The sequence below is a fragment of the Mus caroli genome, unplaced genomic scaffold, assembly GCF_978045245.1.
Source record: "Mus caroli unplaced genomic scaffold, Mus_caroli_1 scaffold_11, whole genome shotgun sequence".
Taxonomy (NCBI): domain Eukaryota; kingdom Metazoa; phylum Chordata; class Mammalia; order Rodentia; family Muridae; genus Mus; species Mus caroli.
The window spans coordinates 18646520-18660575 of record NW_028227266.1 but is presented as its reverse complement, the minus strand read 5'-3'; the positions used below and the strand labels follow the sequence as shown (position 1 = coordinate 18660575).

At 48.0% G+C, this 14056-nt stretch overlaps 1 protein-coding gene across 4 annotated transcripts in view; it reads right to left on the bottom strand.

Moving 5' to 3' along the window:
- The window catches only part of Smarca4 (SWI/SNF related BAF chromatin remodeling complex subunit ATPase 4), a 90781-nt gene that overhangs the window by 14545 nt on the left and 62180 nt on the right, over window positions 1–14056 (bottom strand). For 2 of the 4 annotated variants that reach the window (XM_021172074.3, XM_085844466.1), the window contains exons 25-30: window positions 12992–13155; window positions 10584–10811; window positions 10210–10308; window positions 9868–9945; window positions 9109–9327; window positions 1964–2217 (exon numbers count right to left, since the gene is read on the bottom strand). In XM_021172074.3, the coding sequence (XP_021027733.1) occupies window positions 1964–2217; window positions 9109–9327; window positions 9868–9945; window positions 10210–10308; window positions 10584–10811; window positions 12992–13155 (1042 nt within the window). The remainder of the gene's footprint in view (window positions 1–1963; window positions 2218–9108; window positions 9328–9867; window positions 9946–10209; window positions 10309–10583; window positions 10812–12991; window positions 13156–14056) is intronic. The other 2 variants (XM_021172072.3, XM_021172073.3) reach the window with 1 other exon arrangement.

Sequence of the window (14056 nt, the reverse complement as noted above, 5' to 3'; positions counted from 1 at the left end):
GGCTCTTGGGACAGAACAACTAGCACAGAGGAGTTGAGCTCAGCTCAGAGGATGAGGTTTAGTCGCTTCAAGATCTTGGCCTCAACTGCCAGAATTTTGGATCTCTTGGATGTCTCTCAATTCTTTCATTAAAAAAAGATCAATTTAACGGCTCAGTAATTTTAAAACAGTACTTATTGTGTGTATATGTGGGAGCTTATACCACAGGCACATACATGGACATCAGAAGACAACTTGTCAATTCTTTTCTACCATGTGGGTCCCGGATATCAAATTCAGGTCACTGGGCTTGGTGGCAGGTGGCAGGTGGCAAGTGCCTTTTCCCAGTAAGGCATCCATGCCCCTTGCTCATTTTTGTTGTTTTCTGAGATAGGTTTTTACTATGTAGGTCAGACTGGGCTCAAACTTGTGATCACCCTGCCTCAGCCTTACCCCAACCCCTTGCATTATTGCAAGGGAAACATCCTGTGATGACCTGATTTTCTGATCTCTAGTTTCTCAGCCATTAGTGATACAGGCATGGCCTCTGCATCCCACTGAAGGGAAGATGGAAGGTCTTTACTGATAGTTTCTTCGAAAAAAACGGTTTTACCCTTCAGAGTTTTACAACCATAATCTATTTCAAAGGAAAAGATGCTCATGATATGTAAGAGGGATCAAGGGCTGTCTTCTCAAGTGGCTATCCCAAACCTCAGGAGGGCTCACTTCAAAAGCCATCTTGTCTTCCCTCTGACCTTCAAGTCTCCTTCACTTCAGTTTAAGTTTCCTCATAACAGCAGTATAGGAATGGGCAAGCAGGTGAAAGCACGCAATCACACACACAAAGACATAATAGAACACATAAGCCAGAGGCCAGTTATATTCACTGGACTTTTCAACTCTCTATCTGGACACTGCAGTCCTCCATTTTCTTTTTCTGTGGAATCTGCCTGAGAGGTGAAGGCAGTGAACTGCAGCTGACACTCATTTTTAAATCGCTCCCACTACATTTTTCAGATTGAGCTGGGGAAGCTGTGCCAGAATGGACATGTGGAGGCAAAGAACAACCTGTAGGAGTTGGTTCTCTCCAAGTGGGTCCGGGGGATCAACTTCAGGCCACCAGGCTTGGTGGCAAGCAACTTTGTCCACAGAGCTATCGTCCCATTCAATCTGCACTCACTGACTTAGATACCATAGCCACCTTTAAACTGTTTCACTAACCGACTCTTTTCAGACTCACAATTTGCTATAACTCTTTTTTTTTTTGATGACAAAACCCTTTCATAATTTGCTTACTAAATCACAGAAAATTGTTACTGTAAAAATTCCATTAAGGGGCAGGCCTCAGCCAGTGTGTGTTGGAAAGGTAAATTAAGACACTGAGCAATGGAAAGATGAACAAACCCCAAGCTTCATGCTTCCCGCCTCAGGCTAGCCAAGGCCTGTGTAGGAACCACACAGCATCACCATAGAGGAGCAGCACAGCATGATGCTGGCTTCGGCACAGCGGAAAACATGCACTGTCTCACATGTGGCCAGACCTCACCAGACATTCCACTCTAAGAGTAAGTGGAACCCGGCAAAGAACAAGACATGGTCCACAAACTCACAACATCTAAATGACCCCGACACAGGGAGAGGAAGAACTACGGACACAGCAGGAAGAACAGAGGCGTCAGTCGTCATCTATCAAGCCACAACCTAAGTGCCCATCACCATGCCAACAGTTGCATCTGCTGCTGCTACTGCAGGGTGCGCTCCTTCAGACAGAGCAACCGTCACATGCCACCTTTGCTGACACCCACATAGTGCTTCTCTATTCTGCCACCTGCTCTTTTCCTGTCATGATGGAAGATACTTGTATGTATCCCTGCTTTAGATCACAAGACGTCCTAGGTCGGGCCTTCAGTATAGCTGTGTACCAGGTCCTACTCTATGCTTCTCCATCTCTCTCAAGGACCCCTCCAGCACTGCTTCAGCTTACCTGTCTTTGTACTTGATCACAGCGTCCACGATCTTCTTCATCTTCTTGGTGAGGTTAGGTGGGTTTGGGGACAGCTTCTCAGCAGGTGGCCGCCCACGTTTCTTCTGCTTCTTGCTCTCCTCATCCTTGTCACGGCTGCGGGTGCTGGTGGTCGGGGTGGAGGAGCCGGCCTCGCTGTCTCGCTTACGCTTACGTGAAGATTTCTTCTGCCGGACCTCCTCTTCGATCTCCTCCAGCGTGCCCTCCTCGATAGCCTTCAGGGTCAATAGTGGTAAAATAGGACAGCCAGCACCCAGGTCGATACAGAGAGGCCGAGACGCGTACTCCTGGGGCCCGGCTAGGGAGGGAGGATGCCCCCAGACTGACACCCTTCCAGCATGGCTGGCTCAGGGCACAATATCTACTGTGAACCCAGACTTGATTCCTGAAGGTAGGAAAGGCTAGTGCTCCTTTACTTTGATGCTCCACCCAGGATCCATTCAGAAGCCTGACCACACAGGATCACAAATGGGCCAGGCAAAAGCCCAGTAACAGTGATACAGACACCCAGAAGACCTTGCTCTGAGCTCTGTCACCATCTAAAATTCATTTATCGACTGACTGACTGACTGTGTGTGTACACGTATGTGGCAGTGGGAATGGAAGTCAGAGAACAAGCTATGGAAACTGGCTCTATTCTGGGGCCCCTAGGGACTGAATTGAGGTCAGACATGTTAGTGATAGCCTTGATTAGTATGGAGTGCAGTGGAATCAAGTGCCCACAGTGGCTAGCGGCCAATCCTCAGAACCTTTACTTGGGCCACTATGTGAGCCCCAGTGTAGCTGTTTGGCTGCAGCTCACACAGCTCAGGCCCACTGTGTTGTATCACTTTTACTACTGATATTATTGTTGATTACTTATTTGTTTTGATTCAGGGCTTCAGGTAGCTTAGGCAGGTCTTGAACATCTGATCCCCTGCCTCAAATGTCGCCACGTCTGGGTAAGGCATGTGCCATCATGTGCATTCTTGTCCTCCACAGCGTCACTGTCTTTCTTTTCTCACTCTGTGTGGTGCTGAGGGTGGGATTCAGGTCTCATGTACCAGCTAAGCAGTGTCCTGATTCACAGCCTGTCTGCCTGCTCAATCTTTCAGTACATTAGCTAGCTGCACTAATTGAATTCCAGCCAGTCCTTGGACATTTTAAATTGTTTGTGTGTGTGCAGGAGAGATGGCTCAGTAGTTATGATCACTGGCTCCTCGTCTAGAAGACCTGGGTTCAATTTCTAGCATCTACATGGCAGCTCCCAGAGGTCTGTAATCTCAATTCCAGGGGACCTGACACCCTCACATAGAAGCAAAACACCAATGTGCATTGAAAAAAAAAAAGAAAAGATTAAAAAAGAAAGAAAGACTTATATTCCTCTTTTGTGTGAGATCATTAGATCCCATGGAGCTGGAGCTAACGGTAGCTGTGACGTGGCGCTGGGAACTGTGGGTCATCTGAAAGGGCTGTAAAGCACCCTTACTACTGAGCGACCTCTTCAGCCTCATCTTGTTGCAGTGCCGTGGATGAGACCCAACACCTTACACAGGTTTGCCAAGGTCCTGGCCCCTGAGCCGTTCCATTGCTGCTAGGGCTGAGAAGAGACTGTCAGCAGACTCTTTAAACCAGTTTCTTTCTTTTTTTTTTTTTTTTTTTTGGGTTTTTTGAGACAGGGTTTCTCTGTGTAGCCCTGGCTGTCCTGGAACTTACTTTGTAGACCAGGCTGGCCTCAAACTCAGAAATCCACCTGCCTCTGCCTCCTGAGTGCTGGGATTAAAGGCGTGCGCCACCACGCCCGACAGTTTCCTCATGGTGAAAGTACCGAGATGAAGGACATGCTAAATAACAATAGTTAACTTAAAAGACTCCTCTAAGGGAGCTTGGGATCAGGGGAAGAGTCTAAATCAAACACACCTAGCAGGTCACTGTTTCACCCTAAGACTTTCAGGCAGTCACACAACACAGCATGGTCTGGCCAGGCCTCACCACAAAGTTACAACTGAGCTTCAGGCTGAAGCAGGGTAGAGAGGGAAAGCAGCATCTAGGGCGTGTGGTAGGGGATGAGACCAAGTTGTGGACTCCAGTGCACATGCAGGAATGAGCAACTGTTCCCCAAATTTCTGTCTACCCAGAACTTCACAAAGTGAGTGACTTTATATAGAAATGAGATCCTTGTGATCAGTTGATGATTGTATTTTGGCAGGGAGCAGTACTACCTCAGTTCCAGATCTGAAACGTGCTATCCTAGCAGAGAAAAGCAGCTCCAGCTCTCGTTTTATAATCTTGAATTAGACGTGGGAATTAGATCTCCTGGAGCTGGAGACAGGTGGTTGTGGGCCACCTGGTGTGGGTGCTGGCAACTGAACATGGGTGTTCTGTAAGAGCAGGATATGCTCTTAACCACTGAGTCGTTCTCCTGCCCTTCAGCTCTTTGTGAGATTGTGTGTGTGTGTGTGTGTGTGTGTGTGCCTGTGTGTGTCTTCCGGGTAGCGGTGGCTACTAGCTAAGAGCTGTTGGAGCCCTAGAAGCTGAGAGAGCCAAGGCTATTACCCGGGCCCTCTAGGAAGCATGACCCTGTCAGCAAATCACCTTTAGTGTTCTGGTTCTCCGCAAATGTTTCAGAATTATGTTGAATGGCCCAATTATGGTACTTTATCTAACCAGTCCCAGAAAAATACAGGCCTTGGTAGTGACCAGATGAGCTAGAAGATCTGACCAGCCTCAAGAGTGCCATTGCCCACTAGCAGCATGGGAGAGGACCAGTTCTAGAAGTTTCATTAATGTAAACTGGATTTTTTGAAGCAAGGTCTCCAGTAATCAGAGGCATCCTTGAATTTCTGACTCTCATACCTCTACCTCCCAAGTGCCAGGCTGACAGGCATGTGCCACCATACCTGACTTTATAATTATAATTTTGTTATAATTAAGACATGCTCCCTTCAGCCAATGCTGCCAGGACAACTGGATATGCACATACAGCATTCACACTAGACCCCATCCTCATACTCTAGAGGACTGAAACCAGATCACAGAACTTAATGTATGAAATAAAAGGATGAGAGCTGGAAGACAGCACAGCAGGAAAGCATCGCAGTGCAAGCCGAGGACCTGAGCTTAGATCTGCAGTAGTCCACATAAAAGCCAGGAATGGTGGCATACACCCTTAGCCCTGGTATGTGTGGTGTATAAGGAGACAGGATGTCCTTGAGTTTACTGTCAAGCCAGTTTAGCCAATAGTTAACACCAAAAGGGGCCAGGAAAAAGGCTCAGTGGTTGAAAGCACAGACTGTTCTTTCAGAGGTCCTGGGTTCTATTCTGCACACAACCATCGCTAACTCCAGTTTCAGGAGGTATGATGCCCTTTTCTGGCCTCCGCAGGCACAGACATAAAAGCAGGCAAAATACCCACATACCTAAAATAAGTCTCTAGGGGAAAAAAAATACCGAGACAGTCGTGAAGTAATCTATTTTTTACAGATGTATTTTTATTATTTTATGTGTATGAGTGTTATGCCTGCATATACATCTGTGAACCATGTGTGCATGGTACCGAAGTTGGTGAGCCTGTACTGGTGCTAGAAATTGAACCCAGGTCCTCTGCAACAACAACTGCTCTTCACCACTGACCCAATTCTCCAGCCCTGAAGTGTTATATTTCTAAAAGAAGTAAACTACAAAATGCTCAAAACAAACAGCAAAAGTCAGGCCTGTGGTGCACACCTATAGTCCCAACACTTGGAAGACTGAGGCAGGAAGATCACCATGAGTCTGAAGACGGCCTTGGGAACATAACCACCAGGCCAGCTAGGATGAAACAGTCAACCCACAAAGTATAAGGAAAAACAAGACAGAAAATGGAGCTAAATCTTTGTACCTTGAATTTGTCAAGTCTTAAACATATATCAAAGCAAAAACAATAAGATAAATAGCACCACCAGATCACATGACTGCACAGACTGCAAAACCCTGACTTCCATGTGGTGTGGCATATATGCCCCACTCATATCCAAATATCATGTACATTCAAAAGAGTAATAAATCTGAAGGGTATCACCCTGAGTGAGGTGACCCATCACATAGAACTCACTTCATGTGCACTCACTGATACTGAACAGTAGCCCAGAAACCTAGAACACCCAAGATACAATTTGCAAAACACAAGAAAATCAAGAAGAAGGAAGACCAACGTGTGCATACTTAGTTCCTCCTTAGAATAGGGAACAAAATATCCATGGAAGGAGTTACAGAGACAAAGTTCCGAGCTAAGACGAAAGGATGGACCATCCAGACTGCCTCACCAGGGGATCCATCCGTAATCAGCTACCAAATGCAGACACTACTGCATATGCCAGCAAGATTTTGCTGACAGGACCCTGATATAGCTGTCTCTTTGAGGCTATGCCAGTGCCTGGCAAATACGGAAGTGGATGCTCACAGTCATCTATTGGATAGAACACAAGGCCCCAAATGGAGGAGCTAGAGAAAGTAACCAAGGAGCTGAAGGGGTCTGCAACCCTATAGGAGGAACAACAATATGAACTAACCAGTAACCCTGGAGCTCGTGTCTCTAGCTGCATAAGTAGCAGAAGATGGCCTACTCGGCCATCATTGGCAAGAGAGGCCCCTTGGTATTGCAAACTTTATATGCCCTAGTACAGGGCCAAGAAGTGGGAGTGGGTGGGTAGGGGAGCAGGGTGGGGGGAGGGTATAGGGGGTTTTTGGGATAGCATTTGAAATGTAAATGAAGTAAATAGCCAATAAATATAAATAGAACCCCCCCCCCCAAAAAAAAAACAGTAATAAATAACTTTAAGAGGAGGGTCAGGAGAAACAGCTCAGGGGTTAATAGTTCAGACTACTTCTGCAGGGAATCTGGATTCAATTCCTAGCATCCATGGCAGGTGGCTCACAACCTCTACCAGCTCCCAGCAACTCCATCTTCAGGGGATCAGGTACCCTCTTCTAAACTCATTGGCTGTGAGCATGTACAAATGCACAAAAATAAAAACAAGATAAATAGTAAGAAAAAGAAAAAGGGAGGAGATTAGAGGAACAGAAAAGAAGGATCAACCTCTAAGTCCATCTGGGATAAGAAACTTTAAAGATCTATTGGGGCTGGCGAAATGGCTAAGTAAAGGTACCTTGTTGTCAATCTGATGACCTGAGTTTGGTTCCCAGGATTCACATGGTCAAAGGTCAGACTTGCCTCTCATCAAGCTGTCCTTTGACTTGCACATACGTCATATCTTGGGTGCACCCTCCCCAACCCCCACAAATGCTTATTTCCAGCTAATAGAAACATAATTTAAATTACTGATGAGGCTGAGGCAGGAGGACTGTTTGAGCCCATGAGTTAGAAAACAAAACAGGCAACACAGTAACAACATCTTCTCAAAGGGGTGGAGGTGGGGGGTGAGGTGGGTGGGTGGGGTGGGTGGCAAGGGACACAAACTAACTTCTCTAGAAGATACAGGAATGGGCAAGAAACACAAAAACAGCACAACCAAGGCAAGATGAAACAGGTCTTAATGAGGATGTGGCAAGACCCAGGACTGGCTGGCGCATGTGTGGCTGGCCATTTGTTCTACTGACACCATTCCCTGGTACATAAAAGGATGGTAAGGCAGGCACGCATGGCTCACCATGTATCACCCAAAAGAGCCCCTCAAAGAAGCAATCCAAACACCCACCTACTGGTGGACAGAAAGATAAGGAAGCACCGAAGAATGCAGCATTAAGGTGCTGTGCTCACAACAGTGACATCATGTGAAGAACGGTAGCGTGGTGCTTGCCTGTAATAAGAGCACTTGTTGGGGTGTGGAGGACACAGGAAGATAAGAGTGCAAGGCTAGCCTGGGCTACATAAAACACGAAAGTACATCAATCGGTCAAATAAAAATATGCTAAGTAGTGCTCATTGGCAGCACATACACTGAGAAGCTTAGTACGGCTCCTGCCAAGGATGGCACACCACCTGTGAAGTACTCCAGATTTAAAAACAAAAACTGCCAAGGGCACTAGTGGTCACCAATATAAGACAACAAAGGAGTTAACACAAGCAATCAGGAAGAGTGGGGCTTTTGTGGGGATGATGAGGCTGCTGTGATGCTGACTGGAAGGCTGCCTGACTCCACCTAGCAATGGATCTTCAAAAGGAGCTATCTGTGGCATGTAAATCCCACTTCAAAAACCCGTGTACAAAACTTAGCAATGTGATGACTTGAATTGAAAGCCTCCTAGTGCATTGTAAATGTGAAACTGATGACAAGTCCTTTAGAAGTGATGGCCTTACTACACAAAGGACTAGTTTCCTGGAGTTCCTGGCCTAGGTTCTGGAGGATTCTGAAGGGTGCCCATCCCAAGGTTTGTTTGACTTCTTGGCAGGTTCTTTTCTTTGACAAGGTCTTGCCATGTAACCCAGGTTGCCCTTAACTCTCGTCTCAAGCTCAGAGTTAGACCTGACCATCACACTGGCTTTCGTGGCATGCTCTACATGAAGCTCTTCTGAGCTTCCATGGCTACCTGGACACACAGCAGGACCACACACATCACCTGGTTTGCCACCTGCCTTCCAGTAATAGGTACTTCTGGGCTGTGCTTACAACATGACTTTAGGGCTAGACTGAGGATCACTAACACCAATGCAGGCCTTAATGCCAGACATCTGGTACTTTTCAGCTATGACCTCACTCACCAACTGCAGCTACTGCTGGCTGGACAGCTGCTATGTGCCCTCTGCTTTGTTTGCCTAGGGCTGTCAGCTCAGCTGCAGGCAGGGACCTGACACCTCAGCCCTCTTCAAAGCCAGGCTAGGGGCCTAGCTTCTTGCCACCTCCAAGGGAATTTGCTGATTGTTTATAAGGCTCTCTCATTAGCCAACCTCAAAAAAAGTAAGCATCTATACTTAGAGCTGGTAGATGCTAGCTAGTTGCTGGCTCTTTCTTGTGACAGCTATAGAGGTAGGAACTAAACATTCCTACGTCCTCCTGTTGGAAGCCTTGCAGTGATGAATGCAGCCAACAATGAGGGAAGGTATCAGTTTGGATGACCCAAGAAGGTCAGCCTCTGCTCCCAACCCTGCCTGGCATGGTCTGCGGCGCACAGCCCTCTCAGGCATGTACCTTGAGCCATTGCTTCTCTGTCAGTGAGTCGCTGTAGTCTACCTCCTTGCGGTGGCGAGAACCACGGCCGAACATCTTCTCCTCTTCCTCTTCACATGTCAGCCGCTCCACCTCTGCATCATCCTTGATGATCCAGGATGGGAGCTCATCCTCTTCCATGAGGCGTGGCTTCCGCTTGGGGTTGCGGGCTTCTTCACGCCGGCGGTCCAAGTCCATGCGCTATGATGTGGGTGGTGGGCAGAGGATAGAAGGCAGTTAGCAGAGTAAGCAATAGCCTTCAGAATGGGCCTCACAGGGACACTAGGTGATGAAGAGTTAACAGTGCTTCATCATTTGGGGACTGACCCAGCCTGGCTGCTACAGCAGACCTCAGTAAGAGGTTGGACAGCGGAACACAGGTATGCCCACCACAGGGCAGTCTTGGAGGAAAATACCAGGCCTACCGAATCCAGATAAAACTGAAAGCTCTCCATCTAAACTTCATACGGGTACCTAGCATCATGGGGGAATAATCTGTAGCCCAGGCCCTAGATAGCCCCTCAGGCCTCCAGTGTCTACTTGAATCCTCTGTACAGGGAGGGAGTCTTTGGGAAAGCGGCCTGGAGTGTACAGCAATGGCAGGGCAGTGTCCCACACTATCTCTACATGAGGGTGAGCTGGAGGCACGAGGAAGCTGTGTGAAGAGGAACAGCAGCTCCAACAGCCATGGGGATGCCACTATCATCACTGTGTCTGTGTGATCCCAGTCCAGGTGCTCACCATGAAGAGGTCAAACTCTTCTTCGTGCCGGGCAATCATCTGGTTGACGGTCTCATCATCAGGCACCTCATCTTCCTCCTACAAGATTGCAAAGCTTTAGTCTGACTGTGGTGGGGCTGGGTTGGGTGGTGGCCAGGCTCGGAGGCGAGCGGCGGAATCCGTCCGAAGATGAGCTGATGAGCTGGAGGTCCCGGGCTGGCTGCGGTGGAGGATCCCACGCGTCAGCAAGAGGCACACACATTCGCACAAGCACACGCACGTTTCGTGGGGTCAGGCCCTTGTTGGCCAGTCTCAGCAAGAAGCTGAGTTGAGTGGGCGTGGAGACTGGACTACCCCTCTCACCTTTAGAGGTGGCTCCTCCAAGTCGGGGTTGACGCCCGCTGGCGGAGGGGCAGTGTGGGCGAAGCTGGCACTGCCGCTGCCCGTGCTGCAGTGTCTGCTCTGTGGATAAATACAGGACTTCAGTCTCCAGGGCTGTCGATGCGGCCGTCTGTCAGCAGCAGTTTAGAAAAAAACCCACTTCAACGGGAAAGCAAGTGCGCATCCTCTTTCTGCTCAGCCCACACTCCCTTTACTCCAAAGGGATGCAAAAAAATAAAAATAAAAAACCAAAAAACCAAAAACAAAAACCAAGAGTGCAAAAAAGGTACAAAACCGAAAACGAAAGCCTCATGCATCCACCACTCACGCTGGGCCAGGCTTGGCACCATGCTCACCTCATCCTGCTCCTCGTGCTCCAGGATGGCCTGCAGGAAGGCACGCCTCTCATGGCTGGACGACTTCTGGTCGAACATGCCTGCCTGGATCACCTTCTGATCCACATTGAGTTTGTATTTGGCAGCAGCCAGTATCTTCTCTTCCACACTGTTGACCGTGCACAGGCGAAGAACACGCACCTCATTCTGCTGTCCAATGCGATGGGCTCGATCCTGTGCTTGCAGGTCCTTGGGAAGAGGAGGTGGGTCAGTCTGGGGAATTCTAGACATCAAGCTTAGCTTCGGCTGCAGCTTCAAAAGCCAGGAACCCAGAACGGACCTGAGACCTTGTACCCATAGCAGATGTCTGCTTTCCTGGGACCCAACAAATATTCCACCCCCTCAAAAAACAAACAAAAACAAATACCCACTCCCCCCAAAAAACCCGACCATGTATTTTAAATGTGAGCTTAAGTGTGTGCGCATGTAAGTATCCACTGAGCACAGAAGAGGGTGTCAGAGAACCTGGAATTAGAGACGCTGGGTACCAAATTGGCGCTCTGCATGTATATTTTCTTAACCGCTGAGCCACCTCTCTAGCTCTACTTTTTTTTGTTTGTTTGTTTTTTTGAGGCTAACTCCTAGGGCAACACTCTGGGCAGCCCTTGTCACAGCTCCACAGCATGGTCATGTCACAGCTGTGGGCTTTGGCACTTAGGAGCCTACTATGCTGATCACAGGAGCTCTCTCAGCTTCTGTATAGATTGAGCAGATGGGTGTGAGGAGGATAGTATAAGGAATAGAGCAGTCAGCTCCTGTTAGCGGGGCCGTGAAGCTGCCAATAGTATTTCTGCCATTTCTAGCATAGACTGTCTGAAATTCTCTTTGGGCCAGCCAGCCTGTGTAAACAGGCTGAGGGTCAACAATGTTCCTCAATTTGAGATCATAAAAACAGAAGGGACTTGTTTGACAGTTGGTCCCCAGGTATATCAGGATGCTTACTGTTAAGGCTGGCGTTGATGCTCCTGCTGGCCTTGCACTGGCCTCTGCTTGACTGTTATTACCTAACTACCTCGTAGGAAATGGCCCATCAGAAGCATTGGAGCAGAAACTACACTGACACTCATCAACGGATTGACGCAGTGACCACCCAGGCCATTTAGCCATCAAATGGATAATTATAACTAGCTCTGCCAGAGACTACTAGTATGAGTGGCACGTTAAGTGGCCGGCATGTGAAGACAATGGTCATTACTATGGCAATCACTTGTTTAGAGCTGATCTGACGAGAGTAGTGGTTCTCAACCTTCCTAATACTGTGACCTTTTAATACAGTTCCTAATGTTGTGCTGAGCCCCAACCATAAAATTACTTTTGATGCTACTTTAGAACTTTAATTTTGCTACCCTTATGAATCATCATGTAAATATCTGTGTTTTCTGATGGTCTTAGGTGGCCCTCAAGGTGTTGCAACCCACAGGTTGAGAAACTGTTGGACTACTGGGTCCTTGCAAAAGTGTCAAGAGTGACAAAGTTTTTTTGGGGCTAATGGTCACTGAATAAACAGAAAATCAACAACTACCCATTAGGCTGGAGGAAAAATGTCTTGGAGCTGCTCGATTCTAGAACACCTTGAAGCAGAGGCAACAGTCAAATAGCTTTCTTTACCACTGTCTCCTCTGGAGAGGTGTGAGCAATGAGAGGTTGCTAAATGGGACAGGAGCACATCAGTACACATCAAACACATCATCAGTATGTGCCCGGCAGATGCAGGGTGACAGGAATGGGGACACCGGTTCACCTTGTATACTAGCATGTGCATTACAACCAAACCCATGTAGTGTAACTGCATGAGGAGACAGGGCAAACTTGCTACTCATCTTCAAATTGTTAAATGTACAAAGCAGCAACATCATCTCATCTTTTGGCAGAGGGGCCTCAGGGCAAATGTGGCCAGGAAGCAAGAAGAGGTGATGAACAGAGCTTGTAAGGGTCTGACTTTGCTGAGTAGGACTGTGTGTGGAGTACAGGACGGGTCTGGAAGGCTGCACCGCCATGACAGGTAACCATCAGAACTGCAGACCAGCCTGTTTCCTTCCTTGTTCTCGGCTATGGAATCCAAGAACTATATGGCTATTGTATTGTTAAGGATGGAACCTGGAGCTTGGAGCCTTATGTGGGTGAGACAAAGGCTATATCCCTGAGTTGGCTGTTGCCCATGTGTACCTAGGAATAAAAATTTGATTGCTGGAAAAATAGCTCTCCTCAAGTCAGGGTGTGAGGTCACTTCCACTTTGAAAAGCATGAGGGAACCATGACCACTGTGGATTAGTGACCGCACTTCTCATGGCTCTCAGGACAGGGAGAACATCAGGGAGGCAGTGACACTAAGTCAGGAACTATCCACTCTCCTCTACGAGTGAATTTACCTGGTGGGGATTCCAGTCACTGTCAAAGATGATCACAGTGTCAGCTGACTGCAGGTTCAGGCCCAGCCCCCCAGCACGGGTACTGAGCAGGAAAATGAAATACTCAGAGCCAGGTTCATTAAAGGTTTTCAACAGCATGCCCCGGTCTTCTGCTTTTGTGGTTCCTGATAGGCACAGGAGAAGAGGGTTAGGAAGGTGACAGGGGTGGTGTTGCAGGTCACAAGAGCCACAGATATACTCTATAGAGTGTAAAGGGTTAACCAGACAGCGACTTGGAGGTACAGCCCATTACCGAATGCTGCCATGCTCAGGAGATTTAAAAAAAAAAGGCAGGAGGGGGGTGGGGACAAGAGCAGTTGTTTCCTGTAGGACACAAGCCACGGGAAGAAGAAGATGCTGGCAGGCTCTTGGGCTGCCATCTCTAGGTGCAATGCTGCCTGACACTTGTTCACTCTGTTCTTTATGAGGAGAGACACTACATAGCTAAGAAGGCTGAAGCCATACTCTGACAAGGAACACAGCATTAATGGCCTAGTGTGAGGAGACGAACCACTAGCCACAGCCTTGGCATGGACCCTTAATTCTCTTGCAGTAAGTTTGGTTAGCGTAGAGAAAAATCTATACATAAGAGTTGTAAGCGCTGAAGCCTTCCTTGGACTCCTAGCTCACAGGGGGCTAGTAGGCCTACACCTCATACTTGCCACACAGTGTTCCTTGACCTTCTGCCCACTCCTTGAGCAGTCTTAACACCGCATGCAATACACACAGCAGAAACCAAACAGATAAAAGTCCTTAGGCTCCTACTTGAGCAGACAGCAACCTGCATAAAGTAGGACCTGGTGCTTACAAGGACAGAGGAGGCAGCTAGAGGTTCAGCCATTTGGACCTCAGCAATGTTTGGCCAGCACTGAGCTATGTGAACATACAGAACGGGATGGTGATTTAGCAAAGGTGGTGCTGGAGCACCTAAGGAAGGGCTGGGGCCAGATGGATGTATGGGAGTTCTGGTCAGCCCATTTTAGATGAAGCTCCATAGAATCATACAAAAAGATGAAGCAATCAAGT